Genomic DNA, 19,797 nt, shown 5'->3' with positions numbered 1-19,797 from the left:
AGCTGCCGCGTGCGATCCCCCGGCAGGGAGCAGCGATGTGAGCAGACAGCTCGCGCAGGAGGCCGATCCCCAACGTCTGCCCGGGAAATGTCAACATTTTCCGCTCCAGCGCCCTGCTCAAATCCGCTCAAGATGGTGCAAATCGCAGTCCTCCCCGGGGCTGCCTCGAAGCCTTCCCCCGGCATGGCCCACTCGGCCACGCGCTGGGCAGGGCATCGTCCCCCGGGCAAGCGCGGGGATACCAGCACGGTGCACACCTACGGTGCTCACCAGCCCAGGAATCAGCGAGCACAGCAGAGATGGGGAAACGGAGGCACAGCCCCACAGCTGGCCAAGCTGGCACAGCACACCAGTGGCACAGCAGAGCACACATGGGCTGCAGCCTGGCTCTGACCCGCATTCTCCCAAAGTAGATCCTTTCCAGGAGCAGCGCTGGAGGCTGCTCCCCAGTTGCAGGGCTGCTCTTGCACCCCCAAGCCAGCCAGCAGCCACAGGCAGTTGCAGGCAGGATTATGAGCAGGGGCCCTGCCTGCAGCTCCCAACTGCCACCCCAGCCCTGCTGCCACGCACAGCCCTCCACAACCTCTCCGGCAGCCACTGCACGAGGTGGTCTGTGGGGTGATGCACCCCCTCACCCTGCCCACACTGCGCCCTCCAGCCTCTGCCCCACGCAGGCAGCACCATGCGGCCGCCCCACCGCTGGCTGGCATGCGCGCTCCCACCGCCATGCACGCTGGCTCACACAGCCACGCTTGCATGCACACGCACACTCAGCTGCACAGCCACACGCTTGCATGCACCCATGCACACACACACACACGTGCACACACATAGGCTGGCAGAGCCAATGCACCGGCAGGTACCAGGGGATGACCACTGCCGCCGCCCCGGTGCCAGGGCCCTGCTCAGGGTGACGATGAGGAGGGACCGAGGCCGCTGCGGCTGTGTGTCACCAGGGCATGCCCTCCCATTCCTGACCCTATCTGGCCCCACCGCTCACTGCCATTTCCACAGCCACAACAGAGCTGTCCCTGGGGACCCAAGTGGCATCACCCTGGCCCGCATCCTGCTGCCCCACTCCATGGGGGGACCACGGGGCAGGGGGAGCCGGGGGCCGGGAGCGGCTGCTGGCCAGCTCTGCAAGCAGTGCTCCCCACTACCACCGCTGCCCCCTCTCCACGGTGCTCCGGCTGCCACCCTGCACCAGCAGCTTCATGAGTGTGAATTAGCAGGCGCAGAGCCCCCTCCCCTGCTACCCCCCACCTGATGCCAGCTGCAAAGCAGCCCAGCGGGGTCACAGCTCACCTGCCCCATGCCCCGCAGAGCTGCTCCCTGCACAGCACCCACAGAGCCCCGAGCCTGCAGCAGAGCTGGGGAAGGGCCAGCCAGGCACCCCCAGGGCACAGCTCTCCCTCTGCCTTTCAGCCCTCACCTCCTGCCTCCCCTGACGCCCACAGCTGCTACACGCCAGCCCACTGGCTCAGGGGTGCAGGCAAGGCTCAGCCACACTGGCTAACAGGAATGAGAGCCCTCGTCCATCCGGACCCCAACATCTGGACTGCATCGCTCCAGAGAGCCCAGCATGCCCACACAGACGCGAGAGTCCTGCCCACTGTGATGCATGCATCCCCCAGCACGCACAACCCTGCCCACAGCACCCCATGGCACACGCACCCTTTTTTTCTGTACCCCACAGCATGTGCACCCTTGCCCACACACCCCGCTGCATGCATGCCCGGGCACGGGGCTCCCACTCACCCGTCGGTGTCTTGGAAGTTGACGTTGACTTTCTTTGCTGATCCGAGGAGCTCTAGGAGGGAGGGAAGGGGACAGCACGTTAGAGCAGCGTGGGAGGCCGCTGGGGCAGGGACCCAGGGTGCCCTGGAGAGGTGACGCGGCTGCAGCTCCAGGTTTCCCTCCCCACCAAGGTTTCGGCTCCCTGCAGCTCTGCAGCCTGGGCTGGGGCGCAGCATGGTGCTGTGCAGGGCTGCCCGAGCCTGCAGGCAGCTGCAGGCCGGAGGGCTCGGGGTGGAGGGGTCCCCGCTGGCGGCAGCAGGGTCCGAGGGACTCTCCCGGCACCAGGGTCTCTGTTTGCCTGGGCTGCGGGGGGTTTGCCTGGGGTTCCCTCCCTGGCTCCTTCGACTCACTGGGGCTCTGGCATGGCCCCAGTGCCACACCGAGCCACCGGGCCAGGCTGCTTTGGCAGAGCAGGGAGCTCGGCACGCTCCCCTGTGCCCCAGCGTGCCCCCTGCCCCTGCAGCCCCCCCAGCACTGCCCCACTCCCGCCCCAGGCTTGCCTGCGTGGGAAAATAAACCACCCACCTCGGGGCAATCCAATTAGCACCACGAGGAAGGATGGAGCCAGATTTACATAAGATTTAACCGAAAAATGCCAGTTAGGCTTTCCAGTGAGCCTGCTCTTCCTTGCAGCCCCCAGCGGGGAGCCGCAGCAGGAGGAGGAGGAGGAAGGGGAGCGTGGCTGCAGCATGGCAGAGCCCCGGGGTGAGGAACCACGGAGCAGCCCCCGTGGCCACCACAGCGAGCCGGCACTGGCACTGCCCTGAGCTTATAATTCTAAGGCTGCACGGCCCGGCAGGGAGAAGGGGTGGCCGTCCCCTCCCCGGCAGCTCAGCAGGAAGCGTGCGGGGGACAAGTGCCAGCGACAAGCACTCGCTGGGAGAAGCCGGCTGGAAGGGGTGACTTCAGGCAGGGAAAGGAGATGCAGGGCCAGAGGGACGCTCCCGGTGCACCATGACCATGGCCTTGCTCGCTCCCCCTGTACTGCATCTCCTTGTCAGCATCCCACTGTGGTATTCAATTATTTGGCACAAAGGGCTGTGTCAGCAAATGGAGCACGGGGGCCACCGGCAGCAGGGAAGGCGGCTGTGCCCGGCCCTGACCCACAAGCCCGGGGAGCGGTGCCAGGCTGAGCCAATGCTGCCTGGGCCACACGTGGTGGATGGTTCGAGGGGCAGCTGCGGCAGTGGCAGGGGTTTCTCCCTGCCCATGCAGAGACTCCCAAGCTCTGGCACCCAGTGCCGGCTCCCTCCCGCGCTCCATCGGCCACTCGACAGTCGGAGCTGCAGGACATTTGCTAACGATGACACGGACTGGTGCTGATGGGCAAGAGCTACAGAGCATGACTTCGGAACAGCCACAACAATCAGTCTCCATCCACCACCTCCCCAGCACCGCACGTGGTGCCACAGGGTGGCTGTGGGATGACAGTGCGGGAAGGGACAGGGGCGCCGTGAGGTCCCCACGGTGTGAGGAGGAATGGGGGCACCACAAGGTCCCCTGGGTGCACAGAGGGATGGGGCGTCATGGGGTCCCCAAGGTGTGGGGAGGAACAGGGGCACCACAGGGTCCCTGTGTGCAGAGAGGGACCAGGCACTGTGGGGTCCCCAGGGCATGCAGAGGGACAGGGCACTGCAGGGTCCCCAGGGCATGCAGAGGGACAGGGTCACTGTGGGGTACCCGCAGGGAGCCCCACTCACCCTCCTTCCAGCAAACCAAGTGCCACCAGCCCAAGCCCCACACGATGACGCAGCCTCCCTTGCCCCGGCAGCCCACAGTTCAATTAACACACGAACAAACCACCCCAGCAACAAATCCCCATCGGGGTGGCCAGGCCCAGGGAACAGCCCCCACATCCCATTCCTGCTGCAGCATCCCTGTGCTCGGAAGGACTGGACGCTGCCGGTGGGCACAGCCCCCCGGCACTGGGACCGACCGCAGCAGACGGGGCCGAGTGGGTCCCCGCCAGCCCCGAGCTGCCGCCAGGCTCCCCAACAAAGGTGCCATTCAGTGCCGGTGGAGAGGAGCCCAGGACCGCTTCCGCTGCTGCCCCGCGCCAAAAAGCAGATCCCAGGAGAAGGGGGCCGAGCCACCCCCCAGGGATGCAAATGGCCAGTGGACAAAAGGAGCCGGCGGGCGCAGGAGCGGCATCGTGCCCGGCACTGGCTCCAATCTCCGGCCCCGAGAGGGGCCCCTCTCCGGCTAACCGGTCCTTGCAGACGGACGGACGGATGTCAGCAGGTCTGCGGTGCCTGGCCTTTCCCACGGGTTGCTCCCAGCGAGGGGCTGGGATGGAGCAATGCCTGGGGATCGGCGTTGCGGGGTGCAGCGGTGACGTCGTTGGCATCACTGCTACGCCCCGCGACACCGACCCCCAGGTGTGTGCCGGCAGCCCCCAGCACTGGCCAAACCAGCATCAGCCGAACACACCGTAGCAGTGAATCTCTCCTCCCTGCACCTGCAGGAGAGGCTGTGGCTGCCAAAATCTGTTTAGCACTTCCATCAACACCCGTGCCAAGTGCTTAGTCAGTGACTTCCAGCCACGCAGCGGTTTGACTTTCATTAAAGCTCTGGCAGTGGCCGCCAGCCTACCAGTGCCCCGTGCTGGGCTGCGGTGAGCTCAGGCCCCAGCATGACTTCAAGTGCTGCCGGGAAAAGGTCTCTGGGTGCAGCATGGGTCTGTTGGGTCCCCTGGGGAGCAGCCAGGTGGTCTCATGTCCTCCTTTGGTGCAGCACCCCAGGTGCTGCCAGCTGCCTGGCAGCATGGTGAGGTGTGGATGGTGGTACTGATGATGGTGCAGCGGCTGGCATCCCCGCAGGGCCAGCCCAAGGTCCCAGACGGTGGGAGCTGGCATGGTACCAGTGGAGAATCAACCCTGTGTCTGCACCAGCACCAGGACCCTTGAGGGACAGTAGCTTTGCACAGGCAGCAGGCAGGGCAGGGAAAGCAGCAGTTGCCACATCAGCCAGCACCACCAAAGCTCCTGAGGGGCTGCGAGCAAAACCCTTACCTCATGGTCCCACCGCCCAGGAATTAAGCCCCTCCTGTAACGAAGGAGCGCACTTGTACAGCACAGCATTGGAAGCCTGGCAAAAAGGTCGCAGCGCTGCAGCCAGAGCATGGAGCCCAACCAGGCTCTTGGCAAGCCCTGCTGCAGCTGGGTGCTCCCAGTTCCCTGGGCAGGGGGAGCAGGATGGGCACCCCAACATGCTGCCAGACCCACAGCCCAGGGCCACATCAGCCCCACTGCAGGATCTGCAGCTTGTCTGGGGGCACCGAGACATGGGAGAGCTTGTTAACATCTGGGACGCACAAGGAAAACTGCTCCGCTAACAAGGGAGAGGGAAAGGAGCTGAGAGCGCTGCCAATTAAAAATACCAGCCACAAAAGGAGACAGGCACGGCGGGGAGGAGAACAGGGCTCCTGCACAGCCACGCTGCCAGCAGGCACCGAGCATGTCCCTGGCCATCCTCCCTGCTGGGATCGCTGGCAGGGTGACAGAGATCACCGAGCACCCACGAGCACCCACGGGCACCGTCCCGCCCTGTCCGTTCAGAGGTGGATGCCGGAGCCATCAGGCAGATGTTGCAGCACAGAGGGACAATGGCAACCCCAGCACTGGGGTCCTTGCTCAGATCGCCTGAGCCCCACACTGGTGACACCCCAGTGTCCCCTCTTTGCTCCCCATGGGCTGCTCAGGTAATGGTCATGCCACGTGGGAGCACAGGGTTCCCCTTGCATCGCAGCCCCATGGCACAGCCGCCCCCCCCCCCCAGCTCTTGGGGCGCCCTGCACCCTGTGAGCATCCTGAGAGGCCTGATGGTGCTGAGTAGGGTCAGGCAGGCCCCAGGCCAGGGGAACGCTGCGCTGCCTCCAGCAAGCTCTGGCACCACTGGGTCCGGCTCCAGCCCACGGCTCCTGCCGCTGCCGTCTGCCATAGACACCGACTACAAACAGCGTCTGCTGCGAGTAAACACCGCCGCGGGGAGCTCAGCCCAGCCGCTACTCCCAGAAATGCCTTTACTTAAAGACAAGAATCACGGTAGCTAAATGCACGCTTGAATTCCGCCTGGCGCTCTGCATGCAGCGAGCTCCTCGCCGGCACCGGCCTCCCCTGGCACGTGCCGGCCTGTGCCTGCCGCCCCACTGCAGCGACAGCCCCGGGCGGGCACTGCGATGGCAGGTGACGCACGCATCGGCTGCACGTGCAGGGCTGGGCGGGTACCAGGGAGCTGCCCTGTCCGACCCCAGGGTCTGGCTGTGCATCACCCTGACCCCCTGCAACCACAGCTCTGGGCACACCAGCGCACACCTTGGGGAGACCTCTGTGCCCAACAGCTGCTCTGGGCACCCTGGTGCATGCCATGGGGACACCCTTGTGCCCAACTGCTGCTCCAGGAACCCTGGTGCACGCCACGGGGAAACCCTCATGCCTAAGCACTGCTTTGGGCACCCTGGTGCATGCCACAGGGAGACCCTCCGTGCCCAACTGCTGCTTCCAGGCACCCTGGTGCGTGCCACAGGAAGACCCTCATGGCCAACCACTGCTCTAAGCACCCTGGTGCACGCCATGGGGAGACCCTCACGGCCAACCGCTGCTCCAGGCACTCTGGTGCACACCACAGGGAGACCCCCTGCCCAGCCACAGCTCTGGGCACCCTGGCACATGCCACAGGGAGACCTCCATGCCCAGCTGCTCCAGCCCTGTCCCTGAACACATCTGAGGCGACGGCCACACATGGAGGGACTGCTCAGTTCCTCTCCCTTCCCAGCAGCGGGGCCACACAGCACCTATTGGCGTGCTCATGCACCAGCCCCCTGCATCTGCAGCCAGTACAGCGCCAGCAGTGATCGATGCCCGTCTGGGGCGCAGGGGCTCCCGGCCAAGCCCCCGCTGACAAAGCACATCCTCGCCCAGCTCCCCCCAGCAGTGCTGCGCCAGCTCACTGGGAGCCGGCGGCTGCTCCGAGCAGATGGCTCCAGCCTCCGCTAAATCAACATCTACTTAATGAGGGGAAAGCCGTCACTGCCCCCTCCCAGCTTGGCAGCAATGGCAAATGAGCCAGGGCAACCCCTCAAATTCTCCTCCCCATCCCCTCCATCACCCCACTGCAGTGGTCTCCCTCTCCTCTGGCCCCACCATCCCTGCCACTTCCCCCCTCCACAGCCCATGTGGCCAGCAGGACCTCACGTGTCCCCTTGCACACACAACAGGGACCCCCAGGAACCCCACAAGCAGGATGACACCAAGTATCCACAGGAAAGATATTCAAGGCAAAGCTCCTGTTTAGGAGGAGGGGGGAGGACCCTGCAGCAGCATTGCCGTGAGCTGCCGGATAAAGGAAGCATCCAAAATAGCTGCTCTTAATTATATCCTTGCTGACGAGCGCCACACAAACAACAGGCGCTGCAAGCACTCGCTGCACGAGGAGCCCTGGCACAAGTGGTCTTATTCCTCACAGCAAGGAGGGGGTCCCTGCTGTGGGGTCCCCATGGGGGCGTGTGCACGGGCAGAGTGTGTGGCCACACACAGCCCCACGGAGGTGACTGGAACAGCCCCAGCTGGGTCCGATGGAGATGGGGATGCAGGGAGCCAGTCCTCACCACTGTCAGACAGCAAAAAGCTTGTACTCCTGCAGCCAAGGTCGTGCCAAGCACCGAGGCCGAAGCGATGTTCAGATGCTAATGAAGCTGTTATCATCTTCTGATCGATTTTGACTGTATAAATAATGCACCGGGAAGCTCTAAGGCTGTTGGCTGCATGGGAAGGGATTGCCTGGGGCAAGGAGGTGGCAGAGATGGGATGGACCCATTGAGACCAGAACCCACCACAGCTGGACAGCCTGGTGCCCACCACAACTGGATAACAACTGCTCATCACAGCTGGACACCCCAGTGCCCACCACAGCTGGATAGCAACTGCCCATCACAGCTGGACACCCCAATGCCCACCACAGCTGGATAACAACTGCTCACCACAGCTGGACACCCCAATGCCCACCACCACTGGATAACTGCCCATCACAACTGGATAACAACTGCTCACCACAGCTGGACACCACAGGGCCCATCATAGCTGGACACCCACAGCTGGGTGCCCCAGTGCCCATCACAAGCCATTCCCAAAATCCCAAGGCACTTTTGGGGGATGCTGGCCCTGTGCCCCGCACACTTGCTGGCGGTCTGGAACACCCAGCCCTTGCACGGAACCTTCCCTGGGGAGCGGAGAAATCTTCCCTTCAAAATCAATAGGCCATGGCAGCCTGAGTCATGGTGCTGCAGCAGCGCAGGGCTGTCCCCTGAGGCCGGGATGAAGCAACTTAAATACAGCTTTCAAGAGGCAGTGGGGACTCCTCTGTGATTTTTTTTGTTTAAAAAAGGGAAACTTTTTGATTCTGAGGGAGGACGAGTGGCTGAGCCTACGGGCTGCCTGGGCAGGCAGGGACAGGGGACGTGGGTACCCAAGGCAGAGCCCACCCACTAAAATCCTAGGACTGAAGCTGGCCAGGTGACCCAGCACCCCATGGTGCCCACCAGCACCGTGCCGGGTCAGAGGTGCCCACCAGTGGCTCCCACGAGCATTCCCATTCTCCCTGCATCACCGAGCCGTATCCTCACCTGACCTTTGCTGTGTGGTGCTGTGGAGCCTGGCCGAGCCACACTGCATCAGCCAGACGCCCCCAGCACTGCAGGGCCTCCCTCAGCCCCAGTTTGGGGGTCAGCCGTGCAGCCCCCCGGCTCTGCAGATGCTTCCGACGGGCACAGGGTTGCTGCCTGTGAAGTCCTGGCAGCCCCCTGCCCACTCCGGGCTGCCAGCAAACCCACTGACCCCTGAACCACACACAGTGCCGTGCTGCCCTGCCTTGCAAAGGCTGCCGGTGACTCGGCCCCGTGTAGCTGGGGATGCAGGGAAGCTGGCAGCAGGGACAGGCAGGGGGGCAGGCAGTGCAGCGATGCATCGGCTCTGGCCCCACAGGTGGGACAGGAGGTGTCACATTCAGCCCCACGGGACCAGCACCAAGCATTGCGCCAGCCCTATCGCACCCATCACTGCCAGCCCGGTGCCAGCCATACGCCCACCCTCGTCTCTGCGGAAATGCATGTTGGTGTCGCTTCCACAGAGCCTTAATTGACAGCCTGCTCTCCCCACGCTGGGGTGGTGGCAAACAGGTAATTTTCAGTAATCAGCCTGGTTGGAACGAGTCACCACCAGCACAGTGAGGCTGCCACAGCAGGGGATGGGATGTGGCTGCTCAGGGCCACTGCCAGTCTGCATCCACCCATCCATCACTGCGTCCACATCCCAGCACAACTGGCACCGCACATCCTCAGTGCCTGAGCAGAGGCCGCCCAGGACACGGGAGCAGAGAGGGGCAGATGCTGGCACCACTCACCTCCACCCCGTGGCAGAGATGATCCTGCCCATCCCCACCCTCCCCATCTCCTTCCCATCCCTGCCTCCTCTGCGGGGCCAGGGAGGGCCAACCCCAGCCATGCTGGCCTGCAGAGAGGGATCAGTGGCTTTGTGTATCTTAAAGCATCATTAACTAGCAGTCACTGTCATCTGGCCTCCCACGAACCCAGTTCAATGTCGCTGGGAAGTGGCGGGGAGCTCCCCGGTGGACACAGAGCACGTGCCTGTGTGCATGCATGTGCATGTGTGTGCATGCAGGTGGCCCAGATAAATCAGAGGGCAACAGGCGCTGCTGCAGTGCTGAGCTCCCACACCGTACGTGGGTAAAACAGGCCCTAGGGTCTATTTTAAACATGTTGCCTTTAGTGCCATCGTTTGTCCCCGTCCACACAGCCTGGTTTCTGCACGTGCCGGTGCACCGTGGCCACCCACACCCCCCCTGCACCGCTGTGGCGTTCCCAGCAGTGCCCGCAGCAGGACCGGCACGGCAATGGGCAGCTCTGTGGGCGCACGGGCTGGCAGCTCAGTGACGATGCAGTTACTGCCAGGGTGCATGGGCAGCGCAGCGATGTGCAGCCAGGCGATGCCATGCAACTGCCCTGAGCACTGGCAGCCCAGCCAGAGGCCTCACACTGCCACCGACAGCCTAGCAGCGCTGCAGAGGAAGGGCAGGGCTCTCAGGACCCATCCCAGTATCCCCAGTGTCTCCAGCATGGCGGGGGCTGGCAGGGGGCTGGCAGGGGCAGTGCAGGACCGCCTGGCTCATTGCTGCCAGGGGCTGAGGCTTAGTCAGAGGCAGCCCCAGGATCCGCACGCCGGAGCGGAGGCAGCCAGGAGAATAGCTGAATAGCTGCTGCGGAGCCGCACAGCCGCGAGGAGCGTGCCGTAAACAGCCCAGCTGCAATGCAGGAGCCGGGCAGGCGGCTGCTTTGTCTGCTCCAACAGCTCCGGCAGCCACGGACCGAAAACCTATGTGGGCCTCAGCGAGGAGGCAGCACAGAGCTGGGCTCCCGGCAGCCACATCTGGAAGGGATCAGCCAGCTGCTGCCACTGCTGCTGAGAGCCATCCCCGGTGCTGAGCCCCACGCCAGGCCGGGCAGGAGGCACTGCCAAAGCAGCCAGTGGAGACAGATGCGGGCACACGGATGCCCAGGGTAGATGCACACGGGCACATGATGTGGGCACTGGGATGCACAGAAGCACGCGACACACGCAGACGCACAGGGGCAGATGCACGCACACAGATGCACGCAGGTGCAGAGGGGCACACGCAGGCATGCTGGCAGTGCAGGGCTGGTGCAGAGTGGCCCGCTGCTGGCAGGCATGGTGCTGGGAGAAACAGTGTCTGGGCTGTGCCCACGGCAGCTACTTGGTCACCATCTCCAACCTACTCCCTCCTCCAGCTGATACGGGCTGTGGCAGGGCACAGAGCCAGGGTCCCATCACCTTGCTGCACCCCGGGGGACCCCAGCCCCAAAACCACCTCCGTCTGCTCGGCTCCCACCAGGTAGTGACCTTGCTGGTGAGACCCAAGGAGACCCAGGCAGAGCTGGCACTCCTCTGCCAGCCGTGCTCCTATGCCACCCCGGCACCCTGCTTCCCTGGCCAAAGGCTCATGCCAGGCACCGGTACCTGTCCATCAGCAGAGCAGGTCTGGCAGCACCGGGCTGTCAGGCCAAGCCGAGGCCAGCGCTGCATCCCTGGCTTCCCATTTCTCAGGCTGATTGCTCCTGTCGCTGCGGAGCCCAGCGTTAAACACCTCATTTTCTACTCCCGTATTGAGTTGGAAAATACTATTAACATTTCATTACGGCTTAAAGATCCCTCACAGCCCGGCATGAAGAGCCGGCCCACCGGTGGGATCGCTCCTGCACCAGGCAGGCTGCACTGGCCCTGTCCCTCTGGGGAGAGGGGACTGGAGAGCAAGTCCCATGTGTCCCAGCTGCGGGGTGGGATGGTAACCCGGGGCAGAGGTGGACATCAGCACTGCATGCTGGCTCTGCAACCAGCCTGGCACAGCCCATGCTCACGGCACACTCAGCCACAGATGGGTCACAAAACGGTGATGGAGCAGCACCAGCATGAGCCCAGGTGCTCCCGAGCGAGTTTTGCTTCCCAGCACCCTTCCCTCGCCCGTGGGAGCCTGGCCCAGCAGAAACAGTATCAGCCATTAAATACTAAATACCAACAGATTAGTTCTCCAACAGTCTCCCAACAGTGCCTGAATGCTTGCGAAAGGCACCTTTAGCTACCAGCTGGCAAGGGCAGTGTGCAGCAAGTTCACAGCCAGCACCCACCCAGGGGCTCACCAGCCCCGGCTCTTCAGGGTGATCAGCGGCGCCCAGCCCCGGCAATGCCCAGCCCCGGCGCAGCAGCACACACCGCTCCCGGCACATGCCACACTGGCACTGGGATGAAACATGCCATGGTAAACATGGGCAAGCACAGCCCTGAGCATCGCCCCAGAGCCAGGCGGCCCCCTCCACCGCTCACCCCACCGGCAATACCACAGCTCCCCCCTGCCACGATACCATCACCAAGGGCCCACCACCGCTTTGGCACCCACCCAGGCCCTGGCACAGCACCACAGAGCCGCACTCCACAGGCATCACCATGCGGTGCCCCGCAGGCACAGGGGGAGCGGGAAGGGGCTGGGGGCGCACCAAGGGAAGGGGCTGATGGCAGCCTTTCCCGGCAGCTGGGAAGGGGAGGGAAGGGTTAAAGGGAGCACAGCGCAGGGGAGAGGAGCCAGACGCCAGCTTGGCTACTGGAAACCACAATGGGCTGGCAGCGCGCTGGCTGTGGAGGGGAGCTCAGGGAACCCACAGCACCCAACGCTGCTGCACCACCAGCACCCTGAGCACCCACGGGTGCAGCCTGGTCCTGCCACGTCCCTAGCCACCCCTGGGAGCATCACCCCACCACAGTGCATGGGCAGCAAGGAGCATCACAGCAGCTGGCAGTGAGGTCCTCGTGCGGGAGATAGCCAGGGCCGGCGGCTGCGGGAGACTGCTGGGCACGAGGGGCCACCTGCCGCTGGCAAAGGGCTAATTGGTGTAAAGCCAGGTGAATTCAGGACTGCCGCGAGAAAATCCAGGCCAGCGAGGGAGTCTCGAGCTGGGAGCAGAGCTGCCAGCCCATGGCCCTGCTGCTCCACTGTGGCCAACAGCCCCAGGTCCTCTGCAGCATCCCCCTGCGGACAGGGACCCCACGGTGGCACCAAAATGGGAGCTGTACCGGGGGCGCAGGGGGCAGAGGAGGGTTTGCACCCACAACTCCAGCCCAGCTGGAGAGGCAAGAAAATGTAAAATAATGAGATGTCACCCCAGGCTGAGTAATAATCCCCCTCTGTAAGGAAACTTGGCATACACCAGCCTGCGTCAGCCTGCCAAGTCCTGCCAGTAGTGAGGTTTCACACACCGGCTAGGAACCCCGAGAAGTTTAAGGGACCTGCTGACACACCATTGAGCACAGCAGCAGCAGGAGCTGCTCGGCCCCGACTGCCATCCCGGACAGCCCCAGGCCCCGTGCCTGGGATGCACCAACATCACCCCATGACAGCATCGTGACAGCATCGCCCCGCACACCCCAGCCACCGCCTTGGAGTTTCACCGCTTAACCCACGCTGAGGGGATCAAGGGGACTGCTGGAGCAGCACCCAGCCATGGGACAGTGAATGCACGGGGGGCCCAGCACCCCTTTACAGCTCCCCAGCTTCCCACAGGATCTGGCACCACAGCCCCTTTCTCCCACACCAATGGCTCCAGAGGCTGGCAGCACCCAGGGGCTCCGCTATCCTGGCAAGCACCGCCTGCTCCCTCCTGCCCAGGCTTCCCCTCCAGTAAGGGGGGGCTGCCCCAGCACCCGTGCCCAGGCAGTGGCAGTGGGGGCCATTAGAAGCAGCTGTGGCCCAGGGAACCTTCCTGCATTACCCGAGGGCCGGGGGGGAACCAGGCAGCTCCGGCGGCTGCTGGCCACACGCGCCCTGGGCACTGCACCACAATTGGATTTGCAGCTGCCCTGCCTTTTACTGCATGGAAATTGAATTGTAAAATGTCAAAGACATTTCCTAACTGCGCCATATTAGCCTGGTTTTATTAAATACTGTTATCAGAGGAGATTATTAATGCAATCAAATGCAAGCAAAAAAAACCCAGAATTAACTGGCCGCTGTGCAGGAGGACGTGCCAGAGGGCAGGAGCAGCCAGCAAGGCCCTGCCTGGGGAGGCCATGTCCCCAAGGGGTCTGGCTCTTGCTTCCCGCTGCCCCCACATCCCGGAGTGCTGGTGAAGCAGCGATCCTGCCCAGCGGCTGCAGTTCCACTCACACCCAGGGATGGGTCCTCACAGGATGGCAGCTCCCCAGAGGGTGAGGAGCCTCAGGGTGGTTGCTGAGCTTTGGGGTCCCTGCCCTGCTGCCCACTCCCAGGCAGGCTGCCCACACCACGCACGCCCCTCCGGGGGCCGCCTGGCTCCTGTCCTGGTCTTTTCACTGTAGTGGGTTCTGACTGCCATGCTTGGCCCGGAGCTGGGAGCAGCATGGCCGGAGGCAGCCATGGGGCCTGGGCGGCACTGGTGGTGCCAGCAGGACTGGGGTCCCTCCCCGGGTAGGGCAGGACCTGCTCCCCACGCACAGCAGCGAAGCTAGGGCTGGCTGGGATAAGCCCTGGGATGCCGAGGGTACTGGCAGCAACACGCAGGGCAGGATGCAGAGCCCTGCGCAGGTGGCAGCGTGGGAACGGGGCGCTCCCATCCAGGGCAGGGGCACCACGAGAGCTGCCCACACCTTGGCACCCACACCCCTGGGCAGTGGGGCCAGGCTGGGCTGGGTTAGCCGAGCACAGCAGGGTGCAGGGGATGTGGGACACCATGCCCAGCTCCCAAGCCCAGCCAGGCAGCATGGCTCACCCAGCCCCGGGTGTCCCGGAGTGAGGTACCCAGAGCTCCAGCAACACACGGGGACACAAGCCCCAGCTGCAACCTGGGGGACCATGACGGCACCAGGGGTCAGGCATGCGGTGGGCAGTGCAGCCCCACAGGACACTGCCCTGGCTCCCACCTGCACGGCCAGACTGCAGCCGGCCCCTGCCACCACCAGATGCTCGCCCTGGCACCACGGGGCCTCATGCTGGGACATCTCCTTAGCCACACCAAGCTGCCGCATGTGGAAGCACTTTGCAAAGCCCCCGCAGCCTGGCATGAGGCAAAGCTGGGGCAGGGAGCTCTGACCCTTGGCTCGAGGTCTCTCCTACGGCACCAGTGGCTACCACACAGGAGCAGTTTCCAAAGTGAACAAACACACTGGCCTCACCGGGAAGGAGCCTGCTCCAACACAGCATGGATGAGGAACCATGGTTCCCCAGCACGGCGCATCGCAGCCCCGTGCCCCGCTGCCCACAGCCCCAGGTGCCCGGGCTGGGAACGGTGCGGCCGGCAGGGCTGCTGCTGGGGACACCCCAGGGCCCCGTCCCATCCCATGGTGCCCGAGCTGGGGAACCGAGGGGAAAACGCCAAGTCACTACAATTCTTCGAGGTAGCACCAGGGAGGAGGGGACAAGGAGGGAAACAGTTTGCTGCCAAATCCCTGCATCTGATTTGCGTAACTTTCAGACAACCTCATCAATTATGGATGCCCGGGAAGCAAGCGCGGTGCGCGCTGCGGCCAGCCCGGGCCCCACAAACTCGTACTCCACATGCTAAATCGGGCCCCACATCGCCATAGCAACCCGTGTTAATTCACGCAGGGATTTTTAAAATCTTTTATTAAACCCCACATGAATAGGATATTATCCAGATAACAGAGCTAAGTTACAAATCTTACTGGTGCCACGCAGCGCAGAGAGTGCCGGAGGCACGCGTGGGACTCGCGTGCGGAGGGGACAGGGCAACATGGGGATGCCACAGCACGGGGACAGTCCCTGCTTGGTGCTCTCACCCTGTACCGTGCACCGCTCCCCCAGCCCTGCCACTGCAGCCAGAGGTGCTCAGGTACCCGAGGCTGGGGGCACGGCACCCACCGCCACACATGCACCCTGCTGCCGGGCAGGAGAGCCGGGTCCTGCAGGGAAGCGACGCCAGAGCAGCCCAGCACCAGCGGGTTCAGCAGAGCCGGAGACACGCAGCCCAGCCAGGGCACAGGGCAAGCATCCAGGCCCACAGTGGGAATCTCCCCAACAGGAGGCTGGCCAGGCTCGGCCTCCCTGGGTGTCCCTTGTCCCTTGCCTGTGAGCCCAGCACGGGGAGCACCGCTGGTCCCCGTGGCCATCCCGCCCGGCAGCTGGAGGGCTCTGCAGCGGGAGAGCGGCCAGGGTGGGAGATGCAGCAAAGCAGGGCTGGGAAGGAGAGGGATGCAGGAGGAGGTGGTGGCACTCCGGCACCTCTGGCCGTTGCCACAGCAACACCAGCTGTGCACCCAGGCCAGCAGGGATTGGAGAGGGGTGTGTGGGGGACAGCGCTGGGCACAGGCCAGGTGTCATCCCCATCCCCACATGCCACTCTCAGAGGCCACGGCAGCAGCAGCACCTGGAGCAGGTTGGGATGACGGGGGCTTTAAGCTGGAGCCTCTCCTCCCCCTGCACAGTCCCTTGGCAGCAACAGAAATGATGGCACTGGGGACAGAGGGGACACCATGCCAGCCCTGTACGGTACCAGGACACGAGGGACACTACACTGGCCCTGCACAGCACGAGGGACCCCGCAATGGCCCTGTGTGGCACCGACAATGTGGTGGATGCCACGCCAGCCCTGCACTACAGCAGGGACATGGGGTATGCCTGCTTAGCACCAGGACACAGGGGACACCACACTGACCCTGCTCAGCCAGCAGCAACCCTGCACAACCAGGGACGGGGGCACCACACCAGCCTTGCATGGCTGCAGGGCCACGGGGGTGCCCAGGGTCGGGGAGCACTGGGCCCTGGGAGGGAGGGACACAGGGCGCGGTGGCGAAGGGGCTGTGTGCCCAGTGAGCTGATGCCACACAAGTGCTCCCTGTGGTCCCTGCCCATGCCCAAGGACGGTCCCTGGCCCCCCAGGTCGGCCCCACGCACCAGGCCTGAAACCTGCGGCTGCATCAGCACCATGAATAATTCAGCCCCAGGCGGAGCGCCTCAACAGAGCAGTTCTGTGGTACAGAGAGCAGATACTCCTGGAGCTACACACACGTCCACACAGAGACACACGTAGACACACGTACACCCCCGCAGCCTCACGCCTGGGCACACACACGCGGGTGCACACGTAGAGACGTGCAAAGCCCACCGCAGAGATGCACACGGGGAGATACCCGTGGAGCTACATCCAAACACCCCCACACGGAGAAACACCAACACAGCCACATCCAAACACACATATGCCAGGGTACACACCGATACACAAACACAGACACGCACCCAAACACAGGCACACACACACGCGCACGCAGACCCTGACACACACACACGGAGCCGTGCAAACGTGTGCGGGCACCGGCAGCCCCGCTGCACACCCGCACGCCCCGTGCGCACACGCTCCGGGCACACGCACCTACCCCCTGCCCCTGCCCCGGGCAGCCCCCCGGGTGCACAGCCCCGCACCGGCCCCCCCGGGGCTCGGGACCTGCCCCCGGGCGCAGGGCAAGGGCAGCCCGGCCGGTACCCGGCCCTGCCGGGGGTTGCACCGGGGCCGGCGGGGCCATCCTGTGCAGCGCCGAGCTCCCGCGCAGCGCCCGGGGATGCTCGTCCGCCAGCCCCCCCCCCCGCCCGCCCTCCACCCCGAGCCACCGCCGGGGGTCCCCGGCACGTCCACGGCACCACCCCTCCCCGAGGATGGGCCGGGGATGCTCCGGGGCCGGGCAGGGCGGCATCCCAGCCGGGCACCGCGAGCAGCGGGCAGGATGCGTGCCCCCAGCCGCCGAGCCCCGCCGGCCCCCCGGTGCCCCCCCGCCCGGGCCGGCCCGTTCCCGCGGCGCCCCCCGGCCCGGCCCGGCCCCGCCGCCGCAGCACTCACTGGCTTTGCCGGGCTTGGGCCTCTGCAGCAGCTTCTGCACGGCCGCGACGTCCTCCGCCTTCACCGCCTGCACCAGCTCCTGGTCCTTGCCCATGGCTCCGCGGCGCCGGGGCTGCCGGCTGCGGGCTCACGGCCCGAGCATCCTCCGCGGCGCGGCGAGGGGCGGGCGGCTCGGCTCGGCGCGGCTCGGCTCGGCACGGCACGGCACGGCGCGGCGCGGGCCCCCCCGCCCAGCCCGCTCCGGAGGCGGGGGCGGCGGCGGCGGCGGCGGGCGCCCGGGGCGGGGCGGGGCGCGGCGGGGCGGGGGGGCCGCACCGGGAGCGCGGTGGGCAGCGGAGGAGGAGGGGGAGGGGGCCGGCCCGGTGTGTGCGGGCGGGGCACGGGGATCCCCCTCCCCGGCGCGGGGGAAGGTGCCGGGGCCCGGGGACGCCCCGCGGGGCCGCCGCCGCGCAGCCGTGGCGTGTAATGAGCTGTCGGGTCTCAGCGGCCACGGCGGGAGCGGCGAGCGAGACTACCGGGGCCTCCTCTTCCTCGGGGCGGACCCGGCGCCCGGCGGTGCCGCCCGGGGACGGCTGGGGCCGCAGCCGGGGACTGGCGGGCCCGGCAGACCCTCCCCCGGGGCACGCCGCGGCCCCCGGCCCCGCTGCGGAGGGCCCTTCCCCCGCCCCCAGCCCGCCACCCAGCCTGGCCCTTGCAGTCGCCCACCGCCAGCCTGTGGTGCCTGATCCTGGGAACCAGGCTGGAGCAGCCTTGCAATTTCTTTGCATAAAGCCCTGACTACTGCCTAATTTCACTTTTGTAGACACAATGGCCAGTGACATTTGTCCTCTTATACTTTTTTATGACTTCAATGACTGAGACGTTAAAGGTGCGGAGGGTGCCTGACACTGCTGAGGATGCTGATGAACCAGATAAGAAATAGGGCCAGCAATGGAGAAGGCGTTGACATGCTAATGGGACCTGGTCGGAGCAGAGCGCAGCGTCGCCCGCACAAAATCACGCCCAAATTTCTCTCTCCCAGATGAGTTACTGTCTAAAAGTCTTGAGGAGGTCCCGGCTCTGGCAAACCAACGTTGGTCCAAAAGGCTGGTACTCAGCTGGTCACTACCGTGCTGGTCACTGCCGGGCGGTGTGGCAGGCAGCTGCACGGGTGCAGTGCATTGGTGGCTGCAGTGCACCAGGACCCGTGGCTGCAGTGCACTGGTGGGTATGGTGCGCTGGTGGCTGCAGTGCACAGGGACAGGCAGCTGCAGTGCACTGGTGGCTGCAGTGCACAGGGACCCGTGGCTGCAGTGCACTGGTGGGTATGGTGCGCTGGTGGCTGCAGTGCACAGGGACCCGTGGCTGCAGTGCACTGGTGGGTATGGTGCGCTGGTGGCTGCAGTGCACAGGGACCCGTGGCTGCAGTGCACTGGTGGGTATGGTGTGCTGGTGGCTGCAGTGCACAGGGACCCGTGGCTGCAGTGCACTGGTGGGTATGGTGCGCTGGTGGCTGCAGTGCACTGCTGACTGCAGGGCATGGGCATAGCTGCAGACCCATAGCTGCAGACCCAGGTAAGTGCCTGTGGCAAAGGGACAGAAGGTCCTGATGGCCCCTGCCCACCCTGTGCTGGCCCACGCCCCCTGAGTTGGAGCCCAAGGTTGCCCTCCGCAGCCCACAACTACAGGGTGACCCCCCCTCGGGGATGGCTGGGTCCATCTCCTCTCCCCACCCCCACTTGCCAATCCAGGACATTTGGGTTACCAGCACAAAACGCCGTCTAATCTGCCCTTTAATCCTGCAGCCTGGCGGCATCCGGCTGCATGGGGGGCCTGAGCTGCTGCGGGTCTCCTTGGGCTGGGGGCTGGGGCTCCGCACGCGCCCGGGGGCCCAGGCAGGTCAGGGGCTTCCCTCACATCTGCTACCACTTGATAACAAATGAAGCTCCTCAACAAAGGTCCCTTTGTGCCCCTCAGCTCCCTCCTGCCAGGCTCCTGCACCCAGCGCCAGGACCCGGGGACACAGCACAGGCCCGGGATGGGGCAGCCCCTGCCCCGGTGGCCTTGTAGGGCACCGGGACCTTTGTGACCAAGCCAGGACACTGGGTGGTGGGGCTGTGTGGGGCTGAGTGGGGCATGCAGCCCGTCCCTCCTCCTGGGCTGAGCCAGGCATTTGCAGCAGGAGCTCGAGGCCGCCTCACATATCTGCGGCTCCCTCTGCGCTCCTGCCAAGTGGGGCTGCTCCTTGCAGAGCAGAAGAATGTGCAGCGCAACGTCCGCGTCCTGCCCTGCCCGCCGAGCCAAAACCGGCGCCCTGAAATGCGCAGAGCTGCGGGCATGGCGGGTTTGCTTTTGCCTCCCCCACCACAGGGTTGGGCACCATGGAGGAACAGGGATGTGGAAACTCTGGTTTGCAGCAGCCGGCGGCACAGGGGTCCCCCTGCCATGGCTGCCTTTCCAACGGCCACGGGCGAGGAGGGCAGCGGGGGGTCCTGCCCGGGCACGGGAGGCAGGTCAGGCCTGGGAGCGCACGGAGCCCCTGGGCACAGGATTAACGGAGAGGAAGAGGTGAGAGCAGCGTTTGGAGGATGGCTTGGCTCGGGAAGCCAGCACCGCGCTTG

General features: G+C 65.0%; 1 protein-coding gene across 1 annotated transcript in view; it reads right to left on the bottom strand.

Moving 5' to 3' along the window:
- The window catches only part of CASKIN1 (CASK interacting protein 1), a 33,940-nt gene extending 16,500 nt beyond the window's left edge, over positions 1-17,440 (bottom strand). The window contains 2 exon segments of the mRNA XM_055710083.1: positions 1,759-1,810; positions 17,198-17,440. Coding sequence (XP_055566058.1) covers positions 1,759-1,810; positions 17,198-17,291 — 146 coding nt within the window. The 5' untranslated portion in view covers positions 17,292-17,440.
- Positions 17,441-19,797: the final 2,357 nt, after the last annotated feature.

Source organism: Falco cherrug, chromosome 4 (genome assembly GCF_023634085.1).
Source record: "Falco cherrug isolate bFalChe1 chromosome 4, bFalChe1.pri, whole genome shotgun sequence".
Taxonomy (NCBI): Eukaryota; Metazoa; Chordata; class Aves; order Falconiformes; family Falconidae; genus Falco; species Falco cherrug.
The sequence above is the reverse complement of the archived record's forward strand: the minus strand, read 5'-3'. Positions and strand labels throughout refer to the sequence as shown.